The sequence below is a fragment of the Ambystoma mexicanum genome, chromosome 2p (genome assembly GCF_040938575.1).
Source record: "Ambystoma mexicanum isolate Mex_15411 chromosome 2p, UKY_AmexF1_1, whole genome shotgun sequence".
Lineage (NCBI taxonomy): Eukaryota > Metazoa > Chordata > Amphibia > Caudata > Ambystomatidae > Ambystoma > Ambystoma mexicanum.
In genome coordinates, this window is record NC_090923.1 from 1,055,847,222 (window position 1) to 1,055,870,305 (window position 23,084).

The 23,084-nt window shown below is 45.0% G+C and overlaps 1 protein-coding gene across 1 annotated transcript in view; it reads right to left on the reverse strand.

Annotated features, from left to right (window-relative positions):
* Window positions 1–11,324: 11,324 nt before the first annotated feature.
* The window catches only part of LOC138567101 (solute carrier family 22 member 20-like), a 481,778-nt gene continuing 470,018 nt past the window's right edge, over window positions 11,325–23,084 (reverse strand). Inside the window, exon 11 of the mRNA XM_069644971.1 lies at window positions 11,325–12,113. Coding sequence (XP_069501072.1) covers window positions 11,990–12,113 — 124 coding nt within the window. The 3' untranslated portion in view covers window positions 11,325–11,989. The remainder of the gene's footprint in view (window positions 12,114–23,084) is intronic.

The following is a 23,084-nucleotide window of genomic DNA, read 5'->3' on the forward strand; positions in this document are numbered from 1 at the left end:
AACTGCTTTTGCATTTGCTGTTGTCTCCCCCTGCTAGGCCCTTTCTCCCACTATCCAGGTGTCCCAAAACTAGGCGCTGCTAGTACATCTACTGCTTTGAATTTAATGCTGCCATCTTAGTCTTGGTACCTCGCCACAGATACCTTACATCTCTGCCCTCTGGACGAGAAGCAACTCTCTGACCCCCACATCGCTCTGCTGCTAGACTACTCTACCCCACAACCATGACTGGCATCCCCTCGCGGATGGAGATACTGCCTCTCCAACCTCTTATCCCCGCCCTTTCTGAACCATACCCTTCCCAAATAACTCTCACCCGCCTGGCGCATATCCTCCGCTCTAGCACCTAACTTCATGAACCCCCGCTATATCCCACAGCGGGTCGCCACATAATTCCCTTGCCCCCGAACACTGATACACTCTGACTCCACCCCCCGGCCACCCCTCAATCATCTTTCGGCCTCTAACTCTAAGATCAGAGGAGTGCCCTGCTGCACCAAATACCCCATGCCGAAAACCCTCATCTCACACCCCTCAACCCACCTCAACATATCGTCCTCCCTTGACCCCCTGACATCTATTGAGAACGACCCCCAACACAAGCCGCACAATGTCTAACTCTCAAACCAAAGGAGCTCTCTGGTGCCCCAACATCACAAAACGCATGCCACTGCAGCAGCTTCTCTACGCTCACTCAGGAACTCCTCCCCCAGCCCTCCCTGCCACTTCCAATTCCCCTCTGAAACCCGCACTACCACACACCCACTTCTGTAGAGCTCTGCGTCACTCCAACATCATCATCCCTCCACCAGCACACTCCCCATTCATGCCTCCTATCTCAGTTCCCACACTTCCTCAGCCCAACACCTCTCCCTCGAAAACCCTGTGCACCCTCAACAGCATGATCCCTCAAGGACAACCGCAGCCTGCAAACTTCGAACAGCCTGCCACCCCCCATCTTCACCTATGATACACTCTGACCCTACCCTCCATTCTACCCTCTCCCATTCCCTCAGCTCCTACTCGACTCCTGCCCACAGACCTCCCCCTTCATGCCCTTTCCCTTCCCTGAAAGTAGCATGCCTCACCCTTTCTAAAACAGTTGCCTTATCTGCTTCTCCCTCTGAACCTCCTACTCTCTGTCACACCCCTCTTGCAGCCAAACCCACAAAACATGGAAAGGGTGACCGGCCCTCTCCCTCGACTCTCCATACTTTACCACAGCTCCATCGTTCCAACCTCCCGTCCTTTCCCACCCCTACCATCAGTCACTCCCCTCCCCTCTATCCCCATCTCCACCCCCTTGTTCTCGACTTCTCACCCAGTACACCTAAACCCCTAGTGCCCTCCAGACTCAAACCACAAACAACTCGCCCAACCCCTCATCCCACACGTGCAGCACTCACCACCCCCTGATCCTTCCCACCACATCCCTCACATATGTACAACTGCCCGCCTACTCTACCCACCCACTCCCGACATACCACTGATCCAACTCACTCTGGTGGTCACACCCTTGATGCGATCTTTAGCAGTGATGACCTTGTCTATATATTCAGTCTCAAACCACTTATCTGGACAGACCATCTGCCATCCCTTTCCCTAGCCACACACCAGCCCCTCCTCCCACGGCTCCCCCTGCCCTCAATTTTGATCTCAAATGCTGGAACAAAGTTAAAGTACTTCCCGACCTAGCCAAAGCCCTTCTACTCTGCCCACCAGAGACGCTGACCTGTGGTAGACCATTAACCATCGAATCCTTTGACCCCTGGCTTAAAGAATCACAAATTCCTCTCACCCCCTCACACCTGCAGCCTCACGCAAAGGACCATCCCCAAAATGGTTCACGCCCCACCTAAAGACTTGTAAATGTCAAAATAACTCGCTTGAACGCAAATGGCGAGCATCTAAAACTGTTCTCAGCAGATCTATGCTGTTCCACCACAACTGTAACTACAAATCCGAGATCCGAAAAGCCAAAAAGGCCTATCATAATAAACAAATTCTGAACTATTGCAGCAGCAGCAAAGAACTCCACAAGACCATCTCCGAATCTATGAAACCTGCTTGCACCTCTACCCAAACCACTCCCACGCAAACGCTCTGCGATTCCCTTTTACTACATTTTTTACAACACTGCACTTGACAGGACGGCAAGCCTTAACACCAAACTCTCCACCCTCACCCCCTGTCCCACCCCTACCTCCCCTGATCCCGTCACCCCAACGACCGCAATGCCAGCCTTTGACTCTTTCCAACCCATCTTGAGAAAGGAGTTCCTAGATCTACTATCCAGCAGCAGACCCTCCGGATCCCCCGTTGACCCCTGTCCCACCTCTCTTCTGAAAGAAATATTCTCCTCTACTTGCACAGAACATGCAAGGTCCATACTGAACAACTTGTCACCTTTCCAGAGGCTTTTAAAATAGATCATGTGAAACCCCTTCTAAAAAAAGCATCCCTCTAACCCCTTGACCCTAAGAATTACATGGCGATCTCCAACACCAGATTTCTCATGAAACTCATTGACCGGGCTGCATACTCCCAGCTCAACTGCTTTGTAGAATCCAACAAACTACTTGACCCTGTGCAATCAGGCTTCAGGTCACGCCTTGGAACAGAAACCACTCTGATCTCGATGTGGGATGATCTGAAGGTCTCGGCAGACTATGAGGGTTGTGCAGCGCTGATTCTCCATGATTTATCAGCAGCCTTTGACACTGTTATCCATTCTATCCTCCTTGACTGCCTCAATTCCCTAGGAATCCATGGCTCGGCACTCAAATGGATTGCCTCCTTCCTCAGCAACAGGAAACAAATCGCTTTCCTCTCCCATTTTGTCTCAACTGCTCACGCTGTGACCACTGGAGTACCCCAAGGCGCCTGCCTCTCTCCTATCCTTTTTAACCTCTATCTGACCATGCTACCAGGAATCATCCATACGCATAACCTCTCCAGTGACAACTATGCCGAGAATTCCCAAATTATCCTGAGAATTCCCAAAACAAGCACCAACCCACGCACATACCTTGCTTTAGTGATATTGACCAATGGATGACAAAAAACCACCTCCTTCTGTATCCAGGTAAAACTGAACTCATGGCGTGCACCAATACTGCGCTTCTCCCGCAACCACTCCCATTGACCCCCTCTCTTGCCTCCACCCCCTCAAAAACAGTCAAAAACCTTGGATGTACTGTGGACTCAGACCTAACCCTCTCCCATCAGATCAATAATGCATCAAATTCCTGTCACTTCCACCTCAAACTCTTTTGACGCATTTTCCCTTACCTCCCCTACCCCAACAGACTCGTATACCAACTCCTTATACCTGTGAGCACCGGCATACCAACTTAACAAACTCCAAAGAACCCAAAACGCTGCTGCCAAACTCCTTCTTGCCCTGGGATACAGAGACCACGGCCCTCATTACGATCCTGGCGGTAAGTAACGGTCATTACCGGCATGGCGCAATTAACGTGTCCATGCTGGCCAGATACCACTAAAAGCGGCACATTACGACATCTCGGGCACGAGCATTGCGCCATGCCGGTAATGTAATCACTGCCATGCTGGTAAAGTCCTAAAAACGCCACTTACCAGCATCGTATGCCATGCAAATAGCACGTCCGCCACCCTAGCTATCGATATTTGCGGTTCCCGCTAATAGCGGTGACCGCAAATAGCGGGAACCGCAATTAGCGGTGACTGCAAATGAGCGGATCCGGAAGTTGTGTCACCGCACAGGAACGGGAAAGAGCACGGCGGCTATCTTTAAAAACACAATACATTGCCATCCTCTTCAACCAGTGGACACCTGACCCCCACAACCTCTACAAACCTTCTCCTACACCAGATCATCAGAATGCCTAAAGTTCTGAAAAAAATGGAGATCAGCTGAGGCAGGAGCGCTTTTTTAGGGAGGAGCTAAATATGTTGGCTGAAACCCTACAAGAGCATGCCGATGTAGTATTCTCAACAGAGATGAACAGACCGGCAATCATGAGGAAGAAGGCCATATGGGCCATGGTAGCCCAGAGAGTCAGTGCAATTGACACAACACCCCGAAATGCAAGACAGTGCAGAAAAAGGTGGGACGATCTACGTCTCCGCGTCAGGAGTATACTGGCAGCGAATAGAAATCTGGGCATGGCGACTGGCGGAGGAGCTGATTCGCCCATCAAAATGCAGTCGTGGGAGGAGATATGTGCCGCAACCATAGGCACAGAGAGCATAGAGGGGGTCGTAGATGTGGAGAGAGGATCCCCGACATCAGGCGACGCAGGTAGGTGACTTAAATCCAGCCATGCAAAACTCGCTCAAGACTAGATTTTTGGGGAGTGCAATGATGCCTAACAGGGTCAACACAACACATTAGCAGAAGACTGCCTACAGGCAGTGCTGACCTCCACCTTGTACACATGCATTATGCACACCCTTTCTGTAGCCACCCACATGCATCCATGCCTCTACCACCTAAGAGGGAGACAACCTGTATGTCACTGCCTCCAATGTGCACCATCTAGTAATCAAAATGAATGCAGCCATCTCAATGCCTGCTCAATGTCCGCAGACCCATCACTAACCCTTTCCCTCCTTTGGTCTACCATACACCATGTGTATAGGCGCGTTACACATGCCATATCACATCATATCATATCATACCACAGGCTTTCATTCGGACAGTGCCGACGAAGACACTGGCACTACACCTGCCAAGAAGGCCAGGTCCGAAGACCCAAAACACTGTCCCTCCACCTCTGGTGCAAACATCAAACCCCCACAGCAGCCAAAATCCACATCACAGTCCACGGCACTGATGTGCAGCAAGTCAGGCACTACGGCACCACCAATGACAACCATCTGCCCAGTTGTGTCTTCTGAAGGCACTGGGACTGCAGGAAGCAGCACAATTGGGGAGACTGCTGTCACCGCTGCAAGTTCAGACAATGAAGAAGGAGATGTTGTTGTGGGTGCCCCCATTCCCCCCCTTCATTCCCCCTACCTGTCCCCATGCAGCCAGCATGACGATGGCACACAGGAGCAATCTCCTGATAACTCATGGCCGGCCACTCCATGCCCAGTGGCAGATGTACAGGAGGGGAACAGCTCAATGGACATGCCAGTAGCAGCATCCACAGGCCAAAAAACACAGAACCTGATGCATGAAATCATCACGCGGCAAGAACAACTGGCCTCCCTCTTGACACAGCATGTGGCAGAATGCGCCAGCGCAAGGGGAGAAATGCGCGATTGTGCAGAAACTGTAAAGGCAGCCATAGAATCCACCTCCAAGGATATTTGTGCTGAACTAGCCGCGGTGCGGCAAGCACTCACAGAGCTTGTTCAAACTATGAGGGACATGCGTCCTTGTGAGCAGCCCAGTTCCTCCTCGGCTGCCAGTTCTACCCGAACCAGCCCTGTCCGCATATTGGGCAGAAAACTGCGGCGTACAGACAGGGGTGCACTGGGTGCCGGGAGAGGGGGGTGCCAATAGAGGCCGCCCTGTGGAACAATCCCACATGATGCACTTGAGCACAGGCATCCACAACATGTTTTGGTGAGTTGAGGGGTGAAAGGGGAGTTGAGAGGGGAGGGGGGAGTGGGTGTGTTGGGGAGTTGAGGGGGAGGGGGGATTTGAGGGGGGATGGTGGAGATGAGGGGGTAGGGGGGAGTGGGTGTGTTCACTTAAATTTTCTATTTCAATACACTTTTTGGTTATGCACAAATCACATGTGTGGACATTGTTCATTGCGTACGTGTGCTTTATTGTTAAACAGTCCACAGTGTGCATGTCCCAGACACACCCAGTGCCCCAAGGGTCATCACCATGTGACACGCCCCGTCCATGTGTGTTAGAAGCATTGGTTAATCAGAGTCTGACAGATGGCACGTCCCTCCTGTGCATCGCTTCCTCCCTGAGGTACTGCACCATCCCCACCCTCCTCATCCTCCTCGTCAGGTGGTTGCAGTTCAGCATCAGGGGGCAGGGGCACATTCCGTCTGATGCACATATTATGTAACATTATACATGCCATGACGATCTTTGCAACCTTCTCATGACGGTACAGGAGTGCCCCACCAGACCTGCTGAGGCAGCGAAACCGTGCCTTCAAGAGGCCAAATGTCTGCTCAATCACCACACGGGTTCGTGTATGTGCACGATTATAGTCCTCCTCATGCCAGTTTTGTGGGTTCCGGACCGGGGTAAGGAGCCATCTCTTCAAGGGATAGCCTGCATCACCTGTATGTGGGCAACAATGTACGTGTTAGTCATAACATCAGATTTTACCTCATCAAGTGACACCCTGGAATGCATTCCTCTCTGACTTTGAACCCCATTTCAATGCCTGAATGGAGTCACACGATGTGACTGCTATATGTGTATTCCTCTTATAGACTGTTTTGCATGCTATCAACTAGTGTGCGCCGGGGGGTCCAGTACCTTGTGAGTGCCCATGCACTGTGTTAGTCCACAATGGTTGTTTTGGTGATCTGGCAGATGTCCAGTGATATCAATGCTTTCATCCTGGCACCATTGCTGTCAGCCTCATGATGATATCTCTGAGCAATTCAGTAGGTGTTATGCTATTTAGGTGGGCCTCTGTGTCTGTGTAGTGGTGTATTGATGTTTTTTACCGTCATGTGACTCCTTTTTACGCAGTGATGGAGGACAGGCCTTTCAGTAGATGGTGTTTGGTGCTGTGTATTGGCTGAAGTCATTGCATGTAGCTGAATTTCGTTGAGGGTGGATGCGGTCTGATTTGATATAGTGGACATGCAGATGGCTGTGGAATGGTTGGGACACTGCTTCATTCACATGGTAGGGCTGCTTACATCTCGCATTATGTGGTCAGGTGTGAGCTCAAGTCTGGCCTGCTTTGGGGTATGAGCTTGCACCATTCCCTCTGGTACTCGCAACCAGGTAGAGTATGCATCTCCCCCCCCCCAATATCAGCCAGGTAGAGTATGCATCCCCCCCCCCAATATCAGCCAGGTAGAGTATGCATCTCCCCCCCCCCAATATCAGCCATGTAGAGTAGGCATCTCTCCCCCCCCTCAATATCAGCCAGGTAGAGTATGCATCTCTCCCCCCCCCAATATCAGCCAGGTAGAGTATGCATCTCCCCCCCCAATATCAGCCAGGTAGAGTATGCATCTCTCCCCTCCCCTAATATCAGCCAGGTAGAGTATGCATCTCCCCCCCCAATATCAGCCAGGTAGAGTATGCATCTCTCCCCCCCAATATCAGCCAGGTAGGGTATGCATCTGTACCTCAATCACCTACACACTTCATATTACCATGGCCATGACATGCGACTCACCGAGTAGCCAGGATCTCTGCCCTGCATGTCGCTCCATGTAGCGTGGTATTGTGGAGTTCCGCAGGATCATTGAATCATGGGTTGATCCGGGGAATCGGGCACAACAATGTGTGATGATCCTGTTCGAGTCACATACCATTTGCACGTTGATTGAGTGGTATAGTTTACGGTTGCGGCACGCTACCTCAATGGCATGTGGGACCACCAATTCCACATGGGTGCAGTCGATGGCACCAATGCAACCAGGTATGCCGGCCAGTGCATGGAAACCAGCTTTGGTGTTTGAGATCTCCTGGGCGGACCGTGGTAAAGTAATGTGGTCGCCTGTGTGCTTGAGGAGGGCATCAAGCACTTGCTTCAGCGTACGTGAGAATAATGGTTGTGAAATGCCATGCAAGTGCCCCACTGTGTGCTGATAGGTGCCTGTGGCAAGGAAGTGGAGCATGGACACTACCTTCAGTAGGGGGGGGTTGCGGTGCGTGTTTCAATCATGCTGACAATGTTGTTGTGTATCATGTCCACGATGGTGGTGATGGTGTGCTGGTCCAAACGGTACAGGGTGTGGATCTGCTCAGCGGTGAGGTTGAATGGACTGGCTCTGATGCGTGGGATTGGGGGCTGCCTGCGTGGTGGCACTGGCTATGCTGGTGGCGCTCGCTTGGCCTGCCTTGCCCTCCTTCTCCTCCTGCGTCTCCTCTGTGCTGCCTGTTGTGCTTGTTGTTGTTGTTGTTGTTGTTGTTGTAGCACTTCCATTGCAATCAGGTCCTCCAGCCCCAACATTGCTAGTCCTATTGGGATCATTGTGAAGTGTGACTGGGTGTGGGAAGGGGTGGGGTGTGCTCCTTTTGTGCTTGGCCAGTCTGTATTGCCTCCACCTGTGCTGATTATGTGCACCTGTGTCACTTTGGAATACTGCACATGGCGTTGACCATGGCGGTATGGTACTTTACGGCCTTCAAAAGGGCATTAAGAGCATGCCCGCTTGACTTGTACTCATCCCCATTTTGCGCCATGCCGGTATTTACGGCGTGAGAGGTCGCGTGCCCGCTCCCTTGGCGCAGTGAGCGGCACCGTTGATTACGGTGCTGCTGATAGCCCTATCTCGGTTCATAATCGGCCCTAGCTGTAAGGGATGCCGGTAATCCTTTACCGGCATCGTTTTTCACTTACCACCAGGGTCGTAATGAGGGCCAACATCTCCCCGGCTCTCTGCACCCTTCACTACGCTCCCTGTAGGGTGAAAAGCCACCTTCAAAATCCTATGCATTACCCACCAAGCAGTGCACAAGACCGGCCTAACATACCTACAAGAGAAAATTAAACCCTATCTCCCATCACGCACCCTAAGATCAAGCACTGCCCTCTTACTAGTGATTCCAGCCTCCAATTTAGTCAGGATTGGAGGATCTGCTTCTCAACCTTGGCTCCAAGTCTGTGGAACTCACTCCCCTCACACATTCGACACACCCAAGACTATGTGGCCTTCTGCAAAGCTCTAAAAACATGGCTCTTTCTGTCAACCTGACTAAAACCATATAGGGCTGCAAAAACCTTACAACACCATGGACCAAGACTTCAATGACATTATATTGGAATGTAATTACAACCCGCGGACAAATGTTTGGGAAGATAGCAAGCAATGACAAGTGAATAACAAGTCACCAAAACAGAATCAGAAAATAATTACATAGATAACAACCTTAGCGTCCTGCAGGCGCTAGATATAGGACCACCAACTAGTGGCTTCGAGCCTAGCTACCTCCTGTGCCATCTTTCACCGAGTGCAGCTATCGGGAAGCACGGGAATGTAATCCAGAACAGTGGGCTTGTAAGTATAAAACATCCATTCAGACACTCACCTCTCCTATCACTGTGCTCACTCTCTACTCTCTAATCTACACTGACACACAATAGAAAACAGCTGCACCCCTCAATCAATTTCGTCCTAGTTGCTCACATAGGAACACCTCAACATCCTGCTAGAACGCAGCTACACCCCATGAAAAAAATGGGCCCAGCTGCACACGTAAGCGTCCTGCACAGGCCTAAAGCCGCCAGAAGGCAGTCTCAGAGCTTATTAGTCAGGGAGTCAAAACACAGTTAAGGCAATCAGCCCTCTTCCTCAACGCTTGTGAAATTACATTCCCTGAACCTGTTCTTCTATATGTTGCTTTAAAAGACAGCCTTTCCTATTATTTTAATTTATTGATTAGGTTGATATTTCAACTTTGCAACATATATTACACAATTACTTCAATTTAAAACAGAGAATTACAGAAATCGTTGGTAATAATGATAATAGCATAAATACAAATTCATAACACATTGAGGTTAAAATTGTGATAAAATGACTTACAAGAATTAAATCTATACACAGCAAATAATAAACTAGACAAAATAAGCAACTGTTATTGTAGTACTATCAGAAAACTTATCAATCATTCAAGCACAAAATAATCGCAACGATCTAGTCAGCCAATTTCAGATGTAACAAACAATTCATGACAGATAGATTTAATGTGACAAATTGGCCATTAAAATTCTTGTGCCACATTCAATGATGAGTTAGTGTGACAAAGTCAGAAAAATATTTATAAAAATTAGCTTTCCTTAGGTCTATCAAGTTGGGGCAGTGGACTATGAGATGTTCTAGTGTTTCTATTTTGTTAGGTTGATGACAATGGGCCTCATTACAAGTCTGGGACTCCATGGGAATGGGGATTTACAGAATTCCACCCCCAGAATTACCGGGTGACCAGGGTTGTAATGCCCCAGTGATTCCGGCAATCACCGAGGCAGAATGGTATTACGGGTCCGGCGGCAGCCTGACGGTTTTTCCGGCAAGGCTACCGCCAGACTCGTAATAAGGCCCAATAACTGCACCAATTAAAAGACAGCCTTTGTCATTTTGAGATGACAGTCTCAACACAGTGTCTAGTGGTATCTGCACACATTATAGTTCAGTTCTCGTGAAATGTGCCTGGCTCTTCCCCAGACCTACTGGCCCTTCAGGGGCATTAGCCTGTCAAATAGCAAATCTTCCTATTTTCCACTAAGTCAATCACGTCCATAGGTGAACATGCACATATAGTCTTTGCCGGTTTATGCAAAGATTAGGAGGATTGTAATACATTAATTCAGTGTGTTTTTTCCCTGCAGAGTACATTCATTGAGTCCTTTTCCTCCAGTGACATTTTCTTCACAATGTGTTTTTTCCCTTGATTTTCATTATCCTTATAAGTACTTGGATACGATTAGAGTGTTAGGATAATGAAGTGTTTAGGTTTAGGGTTAAAGTTCTTAAAGTTAGATTTAGGATTAGACTAAGGCTAGGGATTAAGCATGGGAATATGTTTATGGATAGAGATAGATTCAGGTTTAAAGTTAGGAAAAGGATTAGAAATAGGATAAGGGCTAAGTATAGGGGTAGGTTTACACAGTGAGTTAGGGTTCAGGATAGGGTTAGGGAGATGAAAGGGTAAGGTTTAGGGTTAAAGACAAGGGCAAGGATTATTGATAGTGATAGGTGTGACAACAGAGTTTTTACTAGGGATAGGTTCAGGGTCGCAGATTAGATAGGGATTAGTGTATAGGTACGTGTTAAAAACAGAAATACAATTACGGATGATGTTGCGATTTAGGAACATGTTAGGGTTAAAGATAGGATGAGGATTAGAGTAAGGGTAAAGGTGGAGTACAGAGCTAGATTTGTGGCATGAGTTAGGGTTATGGATTATGGGAAAGGTGCGGCAAGGAGAGAGGGAAGAGGAAGGGTGTGAAAGGACTTAGGTAAAAAGGAACAAAGGGTTAGCAGCATACAGCAATTCTCCCATTAAAAAATAAAACTTAGAAAACATATGATGTGTGTGTGTCCAAACTATTTTGAACTATCTGAAAAAAAACATTGACATCAATTCATGATTTTTGTTGCATTTTTAAGTTTGAATATGTTTTGCAAACATTGTAACCAAACACAATAAATGAAAAAAAGAAAGCAACTCTAGGAAAATATCTTTATTAATGTAAAGTGAAGCAATTCAGGGAAAATCCATAGGCATAAAAGCACTCAAACAATATAGTAAATAGTGGCAAAAAGAGCAAAGAATTGAAGAGGCGCATAGGGATGTTATAGTATTATATGGCCATTTTCTGATCTAATGATATAGCAGGTAACTTACTTTTTCTTTCTAAGCTGTGGTGGCTGCCACTGTGCATGACTGCAGGAGCAGTATAACTTGGTGTTACGCCTGGTAGAAGCCATCTTTTCTAGTTCTTTACCAAACATAATAATAAGTGTAGTATGATATAGGCGTGTGCTTCCTTTTGACGTAGATGATGTCAACAATGTGTTCAGAATCAGAGATATATTGAGCAACATTAAATACACAAAACATAACGTGTGCAAGCAGAACACATTGATAAGGATTTTAATTGCAAGGAAATATCTTCCTATATTGAAGGCCTCCGCTAAACAGTAAAGTAAATCTTTCTCGTCGGCTTGATTCTTCTTGCTGGACATATCATCAGCAATCTGAGCTTGAACCCCCATGGGTTGTAGAATCAAAGAGAAATAAAAGCACATGTGGTCGCACTGTGTGTGGTCCTTGTTCCTGCAGTGTGTTTTTGGCGATAGTGGCAGTAATGATTGTGGCTGTAGGTTGATTCTAACATTCTTCCTGGTCTTCCATCCTATTCAAAAGAAATCCTGGCAAAGTGCGGTCCTCTTTCTGTGTCAGTACCACGTGAGCTCTATTTATGCTTTTCGCTGGGTGGGGATTCAGTCTCATCCTAAAGGAGATAATGAAATAGATCAGTGTTTATTGATTTTCATCTTGTGCAAAGAGACCAAATACTATTGCTTCATTGCTCTCCATGATCCCTAAACTTATCACAAGCATCCCTAAAAATGATCAGTTCACCTTAAATCTCCCTCACTGTAAAACATGTATACAGCATCTTCCTCCAATCACTGAGGCCTATTCATAAAGAGGTTGCTACGAGTAACTCTGACTTACTCCTGACTTTCCAGAATTATGTCAGCAGTAAATCAAGGTTACTCGTAGTGCCCTTTTTGTGAATCAAGTAGCCGTTTCCAGGTGTAAGTCAGGGGTGCTTAAGAGTCATTATTTGTGATTTAATGCCTATACATTTCTATGAACCCTAAGAAACTGAATACATTTCCTATTATCATTCCCCAACTGCATGCATTTTACAAGCGAAGATCCCTAACAAGAAATATTCCCCCTAAAATCTCCTTGAACACAATACATTTTACAGTCCTACAAGCTTTATTGATACTTTTTACATGTCATAATGCATTCCTCGGAAATAGGTCAGCACAGCCGTAACTGTAGTAGTAAACATATTCACTCGCAGTTTATTTGCCACACAATGTTCCTCATGTGCAAAAAACATTTTTTGTAGCATTCAATAATCTAATCCACAGGTCATCAACTGTCGTGACTAAACAGCTGTGTTTAAAATCAACTACGTTGGGGCGATGAAGTGCAAGTTGTGAAGTTCTTTTATAGGTCGGGGCCTTCTATTTTTAACAAAGATGTAGTTCTTCTAGAAGGAGCCATGAAAGCAGGTGTTGGGATAACCTTGCTTTTTTTGGTAGGAGTAGAACGATTGTGTGATTATACTGTTATATGAAACGCCAGCATATATATATATATATATATGTGTATTGTTTCACAAAGCTTCGAACTTTCAGCCTCTCCTCACTGCTTCATGTTCAAGAGAATCAACTGATAGTTACTGCACATTTGCTTGAAAGCACAATACATTTCCCTGCAATGTCCCTGAACTGAATACATTCACTTGAACTTGTTACATTTCTGATATAGAATCGGATTTTCCTTGATGTTGATTCAAAATCTCTAAGAAGTGCAAATTGTAAACCAAATATCTCATACCTGGATGTATTAGTCCCGCACTGACCTCCTGCCAGTGTGCCATTGCTTCATCTATTCATCCTGTTCTTATCTCCTGGCAGTGCCCCATTGCTGTTCGCCTGGTTAACGTGATGTGTTAATCATGCATGATCTCCTGCCAGTGTCCGATTGCTGCGCTCCTGGTTTGATTGATGTGTATTAGTCCAGCACTGATCATCTGCCAGTGACCCATTGCTGCTCTCCTGTTTTGATTGATGTTTATTAGTCCTGCACTGATCATCTGCCAGTGTCCGATTGCTACTCTCCTGGTTTGATTGATGTTTATTAGTCCTGCACTGATCATCTGCCAGTGACCCATTACTACTCTCCTGGTTCGCTTGATTTTTTAATCATGCATGATCTCCTACCAGTGTCCGATTGCTACTCTCCTGGTTTGATTGATGTGTATTAGTCCAGCACTGATCATCTGCCAGTGACCCATTACTACTCTCCTGGTTCGCTTGATTTTTTAATCATGCATGATCTCCTACCAGTGTCCGATTGCTACTCTCCTGGTTTGATTGATGTGTATTAGTGCAGCACTGATCATCTGCCAGTGACCCATTACTACTCTCCTGGTCAGCTTGATTTTTTAATCATGCATAATGTTCTGCCAGTGCCCCATTGCTACCCTCCTTTTTAGCTTGATGTTTATTTGTGCTGCCCTAATCTCCCACCAGTGTTCTATTGCTGCTTTCCTGATTAGCTTGATGTGTTCATCATAGCAGCAGAAGATAGTACTGACTAAACCTGTGGGTTGAGTAATCCTTTACTGCACTTTACTTGGACGCAACAAAAGGGGACTGGCACAATGGCGTAAAATGTAGGTCCAGGTCCAGGGCACGCTCCCTGAGCTCCTTGAGCTCAGGCAACTTGGCCTCCATGCCCGCTATCACCAAATGTGATTAAATCACAAATTATTTTACAAAAAATACCCATAGACTGATTGGGGCCTGAATGAGTCTGCCACTGTGTCGTTGCTTATGGTAATCACACACCCTGCTCCCAAGTCTCCACAGTGCAAAGCCCATGCCTCTCCACTTCAAAAGAATGAGGCTGCTCAGGAGAAGAACTCATTGGATGCCTCATTCATGAACTTGCGCACCGGCCTGCTTTTCGAAGAGGATGCTGGTGAAAAGGACAGAAATAGAAATACGGAAGAGCCCGGCGAGCGAGGAGACCCCCGGGCAGTGTTCCCCAGGAACCTCTATAGCTTGAAGACATGGACTTATTCACATCACCGATTTCTATTCATTCTACTCATGTTCCACCTAAGACAGATTTTAATGTTACGTCTTCCCTGGCTGCTGCAGTTCTGCAATCATTAGAATCCCTTTGTGATCATTTTCATTTAAGGGATTTGGTAAATAGCAGCATTGTCACTCTGGCAGGAATAATACAAAGAATTGCCAAACACTTGGCCATATCGGATCGGGACTTGGTCCCTAAGGGAAAGATGAGGGACCCTAATATTGAGCAAAAAAAGTGTCTACCACTAGAGACACTCCCGTCCCCTGCACACCATTTAAACTGAAAATCCAGTCAATATTTTTGAACACATTTCATACATTTACTGATGATCTCAGAATAAATCTGGAAGAAGAACTATATGATGTACAGGATATATGGGATTATGTATCCAGAAGTTGTGAAATGTGTTCAAAAATATTGACTGGATTTTCAGTTTAAATGGTGTGCAGGGGACAGGAGTGTCTCAAGTGGTAGACACTTTTTTTTGCATTATATGTTGTTCGCGCCTTGTGCCAGGGTCTGTATTCCTCCCCTACACCCTAAGCAAGTGAATCTTTCGGGAAATTGGGCCTCATTACGAGATGGGTGGTAGCCATGGAGCTGTTAGCTCCATCGCTGCCTCCCATACCGTGCCTGTGTCCGGTCTCGTTCAATGGGGACTTACCGGTGTAGTCCGACCCTAGCGGGACCGGTAAGTCCCCATTGAACAGACCATTCCCCATTCCCATTTGAGCCCCCATAGGGCTCAACGGGAAAGGGGAGGGTGCTAATAACGGGCTTGTGACTTGCAAGCCCGTTATTAGCACCCTGGTCCCACACGTTCCTTACGGTCCCCGCCGAGGTACCTTGGAATAGGGTGGTAAGGGATTACCGGAACCAGTCTCCCTACCGGTGCCCGGTATCCCTTACCGCCCACCTTGTAATGACCCCCAATGTCATTTAGTTTATTTACATATAGGTGTGCGCACATAGATAGTTAGAACCCTAATATAGAGCCCAGCAATGAAGATACATGCATTGAGATTTTGCATTCCTCACCCACTCCATTACTAGAAGTTATCGCGAAAGAAGTGGAGGAATGCCTAAGTCAGACCCCAAATGTAACAGGGTTAGTAGACTCTGTACCAATGAATAGCGGCTAAAAAGCAAGGACGGTCAAGCCTCAGATGGGGGAAAAAATCAAACAAATTTAAGAATCCACCTAAATCAAAATATCTTTCATCCAGGAAGTTTCTACGCTCTCTACAAATTAGTACTTTGAGCACAGTGTCACTCGAGTCATCTAGGAGATACGGATAAGCGGTCCACCCGAGTAAAGAATTCTGCTTCTGATTTGGAGCGACCTGTCTGATCTCTTGGTGGACTGGTTTATTGCTGGGAACAGTAATAACATGCTATTTGGAGGAGACTTTAATTCATGTTGCCTCCCTTATGCGTTAAAAGATGACCAAAAGGGTGAAGTCCATATCCTAAATAAGAAGAGAGGTGACAATGATGGACGCACTTGGTTGCAACTTTTTGCAACTTCATGTGATTAAACAGAAACTTAGTGGGTGATCAGCCTGCAGGCTCTACATGGCAGAGAGTGAATGCTTCCTCATGTGTAGCCTACTAGCTGGGGCCCGGCGTTGTCCGTATGCTGATCGAGTGGTGTCACATGTGCCCTGGAGGATGTTGCACTTGTCCTCTTGTCAGAAAGTCTTGCTTCAGTTTGCTCTGGTGTATCATGTGCCCTGTAGGATGATGCTCCTGTCCTCATGTCAGCAAGTCTTGCTTCAGTTTGCTCTAGCATCTCATTTGCCCTGGAGAAAGTTGCTCTTGTCCGCTAGACGGCAAGTCGTGCTGCTGTTTGTTTTTGTGTTTCAGAAACTCTTGATATTGATTTTCGCTTTGCAACAGATGGAGCCTTTCCAAGTGATGTTCGTTTTTTGTGCAGCATGTTTTAGTCACTCACTGGCTTCAGCACATTTGAGAAAATGTCCAAGAAAGATTGATTGATTGTGCTCTCTTCTCCTGAATGAATTTAAGCAAACTGTAACCTTGCCATTTCCCATATTTGGAATGGCGTGATAAAAAAAGAATGTGAATTTTTTAAATTCCCTTTAAAAATGCTTTAATAAACACTTTTGAACTGTATACAGTAGTAATATGTTTCAAAGGAATAACCAACACATCGAACATTTTGCTTCAGACACTTTTCCAAATGTTGCCTCCCTCTAGTACCTACTCTTGTGAATTGGGTGAGCATCAGTAAATGAGGGTGTCTGCAGAGTGAGTTTTTGCATCCAAACATAGGGCCTCATTCCGAGATTGGAGGTAGCCATGGCGCTATTAGCCTCCAATACTGGGTCTAGTGCCTCCAATACCGGGTCCGGGTCTGGACTGGTTGGATGGGGACTTACCAGGTCATTCCGACCCTGGAGGACCCGGTAAGTCCCCATTCAACCAGCCATTCCCCATTCGCATTTGAGCCCCCATAGTGCTCAATGGGAATGGGGAAGGTGGTAATTACGGGCCTGCAAATAGCAGGCCGTAATTAGCACCATGGTCCCTTAGTGGGACCCGTAAAGAACTTGTAGTCCGACCACATGTCCTTTGCAGTTCCCGCTAATGGACCTCGGAATTGGGTGGTAAGGGATTACCAGCACTGATCTCTTACCGGTGCCCGGTATCCCTTACCGCCCAACTCGGAATGAGGCCTATAGACTACAATCTTGTCCCAGACAAATGAGGAATTCATGCAATATTTGGTAGATGTGGGTTCAATGGTGTGGATTTGTATAGCGGGAGAAACATACTCACATACATACATTCCTCTTTATATATAAGTTTACCAGCTGAGGGGCTTTTTTTGTTGATATCTTTGAACGTGCCTCGCGACCCGATTTAGATTCTAAATTCCGATATCCTTACTTCAAAAACACATATATGCGGTCCTGTCGCATGGGTGTGAGCAACTGCGGAGACCAAGAGCCCCTCTCCTCCGTAAGTATATGAAGATTTAATTGGGGGTGTGCTTACACAGTCCTGTGCGCCAGTTTATATTAGATTTCTGTTAGTTGCTTGGTATTCCTTTACAATATAGACATCCAATTAAGTATTGTATCATAGTTTCTTTATTTATAGTGCTATTAGCCCTTGATGGATGACACGTGTTTCGGCAACCGAGCTTTACCTTTTTCAAATCCGGGCCTTCTGGTTGGTGTCCAGGTTGCGATAGTATCTGCATCATGTGGTTCACAATTACTGGGTTCAATCCCACCTGCAGGTTTTCACGTCTCCTGCCTCACACATCCGATTCAATTTAGTATGACTGAATTGAATCGGACGCGTGAGACAGGAGACGTGAAAACTTGCAGGTGGGATTGAACCCAGTAATTGTGAACCACATGATGTAAATACTATCGCAACATGGACACCAATCAAAAGACACAAGCATACAAGAATTGAATACATTCACATAAATTAGTAATGCTCATTAGGGATAGTGATGCCATGCTGGAGACATGAGTTAGGAAAAAATCTAGTACCCTTTGGTCTTAAGTCAGCTCTACCAATCGAGCTCCTTCAGTGGTTTCACATAAACTAATTTCTGGAGGAGTCTGGCTGCAGACATACATAAAGAAATGTAATAATTGCTCTCTACCCAGATTCTAGATGAACTGTGTAGAGCTACCATCTTGGAATGGTTACTTTATGAGAGAGGATATAGAATGTTTGATAATTAAATCAAAAAATTCAAGAGCAGCCGGCCCGATGGCATGACTAACACCTTACAGAAATTGAACCCAGTTTTGTGGTCTAAAATCCTCCATTCACTATTTACAGCTGTCATTGTAGAGAACAAGTTCCCTCCTTTCTGGGTGAGATCCAGTGTCCTTCTTACCATAAGAAGGGGGATATTCTGAACCCACTTAGTTATCAACCCATAGCATTACTGGATTTCTCAAGTAAAATCCTCGCCTCTTTTCTGCTTTCGGATCTACAGGAATGAGCAAATAACTCTAATTGTATTAAAAAAAGAACAGTGTGGGTTAAGAAGAAACCTGGAAAAACTTTGAATGGGTTAGTTTGTAATTACTTCAATCCAGAGCAAGTGGCAAAGGTAATTCCCCAGTGTTCACTGTCTGTGTGGACATGAGATCAGCTTTTGACACCATGAGTAGAGCCTTGTTATAGCAAAAGTTGCTCAGTTGGGGAATTCCTCTTGGTCTTTTAAAAATGTTGATACTATTACATTGAGACACCAACGTTATGGTAAGATTGACAAAGTGTGGTCATGTTACAAGGGGGATCAATACAACATTAGGACTCAGGAAAGGCTGTGTCTGAGTCCTGACACATTTTAATTTGTATCCATCATATTTTGGCGAATCATTGGATGGCTGTAGATCCTTTCTCATAGGTACCTCAAGACTATCTTGGATGCCATATGCAGATGCCATAATGTTGTTTGATCGGACACAAATAGGGTTACATTGCAAACTAGACGCATTTGAGAGGCAATCAACGAAAAATAATTTGAAAATAAATATAAACAAAACAAGCATTTTGATATTCTCATGTAGAAGGAAATGTCTACACTTTCTGCCTCATCAAGAGTTTGGCGGTAACCCTTAAATGCGGCGGTAATGCTATTACAGCCGCATTTATGGGTCTGCCAAATCACGGTTTGGATGGATTTACAGGTACACAAAAAACGGTTCCGTGGGTGAACAAAGGTCTAATTGCAGTTCAAGGAAAAAGTGAGTGGTTGTGGCGACTGAAAAGTAGTCCCTAAGGTGAGACACAAGATGGTGAGCTGTTCTAGCCCTCAGGAAGGACACTCTATCCCTGCAAGGCGTGGTGCCTGTCCCTAGACAGCGGATGGTACAACGCCTATCTAAGAGGGATAGGAGGGGAGACTGTCCCTGGCTCTCTACAAAGAATGTGGTTATCTATACAACACACTCAATTCTATAACCAACAGCCTAACAAGAGGGAGGGGCAACCAACGATGTTTGAGGTGAGTACGAGAGGGGAATTAGATCTCATAGTCATAAACCAAACTGCTGGATGGAGACATCGGGATTTAGAGCAATTTTTAATTACCCTGATGGCTCCACATTCTCTGCATGCTGATGGTTGGCCAATCGCTGGGGATGTAAAACATTGTGAATTTTAATTTTGAATTTTCTTAAAAACACAAGCCCCCCTGGCTATGGGATTTTCCATGGATAGAACCCATGCTATGGTGGTTCTTTGTAAGTTGTAGCAGTACCCCCTGCTGGTATTGGGGATATCTTGTAGTGTTGTGGTGGAGGCACAGCAGATCTGGTCGACCGGTTTCAATGGTGCACTGGTGGTTTAGACCATCTTCTTCAGGACGCAAATTTCTTCACAGATTGATCAATAAAATCTTCCTGCTGGCCTCTAAATAAGGCAGCAAAGGCAGGCTGCTTGGAATCCTGGATGCATTTTGGTGTCCAGGAGGTGAGTGGGATGCAGGGAAAACAAATCGGAGCCTGACTGGATTCTTAAGAGAACCGCTGCAGCCTGCTCACTGGAAGGTAAATCCACTCCAAATTTGCTGATTTTCGGTGCTATTACAACGCGGTAATACCGCTGATGGTAGTAGCGCCTAAAATTTACCATTGGGCCCCATGGGGAATGGGGAATTCCTGAATATGCCCAATGGGGAATGGGGAATTACTGTTCCGCCAAATCCGTGATCCGGCGCTAATAGCGCTGGGGGGTTTAGTGGTAACGCTAATAGCCCCGGCGGTATCCCGGTGGTAATACCACCGGGATACCATCCAACTCATGATGAGGCCCTTGTCTGGCATCTGGAAGGTATTGGAGCGGACTGCAGCACTTAAGTAGGTTGGCTTCTACTTGTATGAAAAAAGGAACTTAAGTATGGTTTTTGACAGGTTGAGGCAATTCTGCGATTTAGTAAGAACCTGGGTGGCTCTTTGGAGACTATTCACCCTTTTTTTAATGCTAAAGCTGTGCCAACTGGTAGCTATGGGGACAACGTGTGGGGCTACTATCTTTTAACCCAAATCCAACGAAAAGACAATCATTTCCTGCGTGGTCTGTTTGGAGTATCGACCGTTGCTCCTACATATTTGTGGCACTTGAAAGCAGGTTGGTATTATATTGCAGATATTCTAAACCTGAAACCACTGATAATGTGGGAAAGACTGTGGCGTACTAAGGAATATGATAGTCATCTCTCACATTGATCATAAAGGATCTATTGACATCAGAGGTGGGCAGCTGAAGCCCATGGCGGTGGACAGTCATAATATCGAGAAAAAAAATGTCGACAGACAAAAATGTCGACAAAAAAATGTCGAAAAAAAATATGTCGACTTTCGTTTTTTTTAATTATATATTTATTTTAGGGGTTCGGGAGGTAAAAAAAAGGGAAAATTTTAAAAAAAAATTAAAAAAGGGGGTTGGGGGGGAACCCCCCCATTTAAAAAAAATGCATTGAAAAAAAAAGTCGACATTTTTTTTTTCGACATTTTTTTTCCGACATTTTGACTGTCGACATTTTTGTTGTCGACATTATGACTATAAACCGCCCATGGCTGAAGTGTATAAAGCAGGTTCTGTCCTTGATGGGATTTAGTAACTCACTTATGTGGCCCTTTGAGGAAAGGACAGTTGCTATCTCGAAATTCAAAGCTGCTTTTATTCAGGGAAAATAACAAATGTGGCGAAACTGCAAGCTTTAAAAGCCAACAGTGCAATATTTTCTGTACCATATTCCACAGTTGAGTTTGGAAAATTACACCAACACACGTAATCTTATTTAATTTCAGAGTAAACCACCTACCTCTAGATTCTGTGGAGGCTAATTGCTCTATTAGCAAGAGACAGACCATAGCCCTTTTTTGTGGCTGTAATGGAATAACGGTGGGACATTTAACCAATTTTCTATTCTTTTATCCTATTTCAAAGATGCCTTCAATAAAGTTTCTTTTACCTATTTTTAGATTGTATCATGTTCGTAAATTTGGCAAGGCAAAGGTGTTGGTGTTTTCTCTTCCCTGAAAGAACATGGACGATTCTATTTATGGTTTTTTGAAAATGCTTTATATCTGAGAAAATTAAACGTTTATTAAAAAAAATGCATTTAGCTTATGGTTTTGCAATTTTGTGTGTGTATTCTGTACTTTTATGAAGAGAAAAGTTTGAAATGAAGTTTGATTAATTAATTGATCGGGTGAATCATTCCTCTAAAAAACTAAGGACCCAAATGAAGGTGATAAATAAAAAGATATTGTAGATATTCTTATCTTCCACCTATAGAGTGTTATAAAATGAAGGTGATATCTGCAATTAGCTATGGTCTGGAACGTATTCTCATGTGTGAATGCGAGGATCTAAAAAAGATAGAGGGCAAAATATGGAAATACATTTTAGGGGTTGCGTCCTCTGTTCTTATCTCTTTGGTGAGACAGTTAATGGGCCTCTCCTCCTTAAAAGCCTATCTATGATGGAAAAGACTTCAATAAATAAGACATATTTTGTTCCCAGTTAAGAACTCACTCTTCATGGACCTAGAGGCTGTGATAGACGGGTTATATCGCCTTTATCTAATGTGGTCCTTTGAGGTAGAGTTATGAGTGACTCCTGGCATAACTAAGAAGAAAGTTTTTATGCTTGACTGGGCTATGAACAAATTAGAAACTGAATCATATCCTTTACATAGAGATCTTGCACTCATACTTAGATTGAGAGGCACAGTACCAATATTTGAGTAATTTTCCATTGTTATATCTGAGGACTTGTCTAATTCGATTCCAAATAAACATGATACCAACACTTATTAATATCGGGCCCATTTTAATTTGGAAGGTTTGCAAAAGTGATGTAGATCTTGCAAATCTGAGGAAACAGAATCAATCAAACATTTACTGGTGCCTTGCGATGGAATAAAATGTTTGATCAAAAAACATTGTTTATGGTAGTCCATGATGACGCTCTTTTAAATCATGAAACTTCCTGGAATAGAATTGTAATGTCAGATAATATGTACAATTTCTATTAAAATTGAGCAATGGTGGATTTAGATCATGTTAAGGGAAAACGAGTTCCCGGGTAAAAAAGAAGCTTAGGAGCTCAAGTGAGCATAGATAAAGCCCTCATCTTTCCATGCAATTTGAACATGTTCTAAGAGATCTGATGAACAGTTAAATCGATTGTAGGGGTTTTGGCTTTTCTTTCTTTTTTCTTGCAATAAGTGAATGTCAAAGTGTCAAGGTCTCTATTCTTTTATGTAATTGAATGGATTGTATTGTTATGAATTGTAATGACATATTGATGTTTGAATTGTATAATGTGAAAGGTTTTAATAAACCAAACACGTCATTTTCAATTTCCTCAGAGCATTGTCTTTATTTTCATAGATTAAGTTCATGCCATACAGAGCCCTATAGATAAGCCTTGTATTCCAGACTCTTTCAATCCCTAATAGCATACAGCTACTCTCAAACAAACCAGGTAGTACAAATACTACCAACCAAAAAATGTGAAGCTTGCCACTGCTACCAGCCACTTCACTGTTATGTTTGGATCA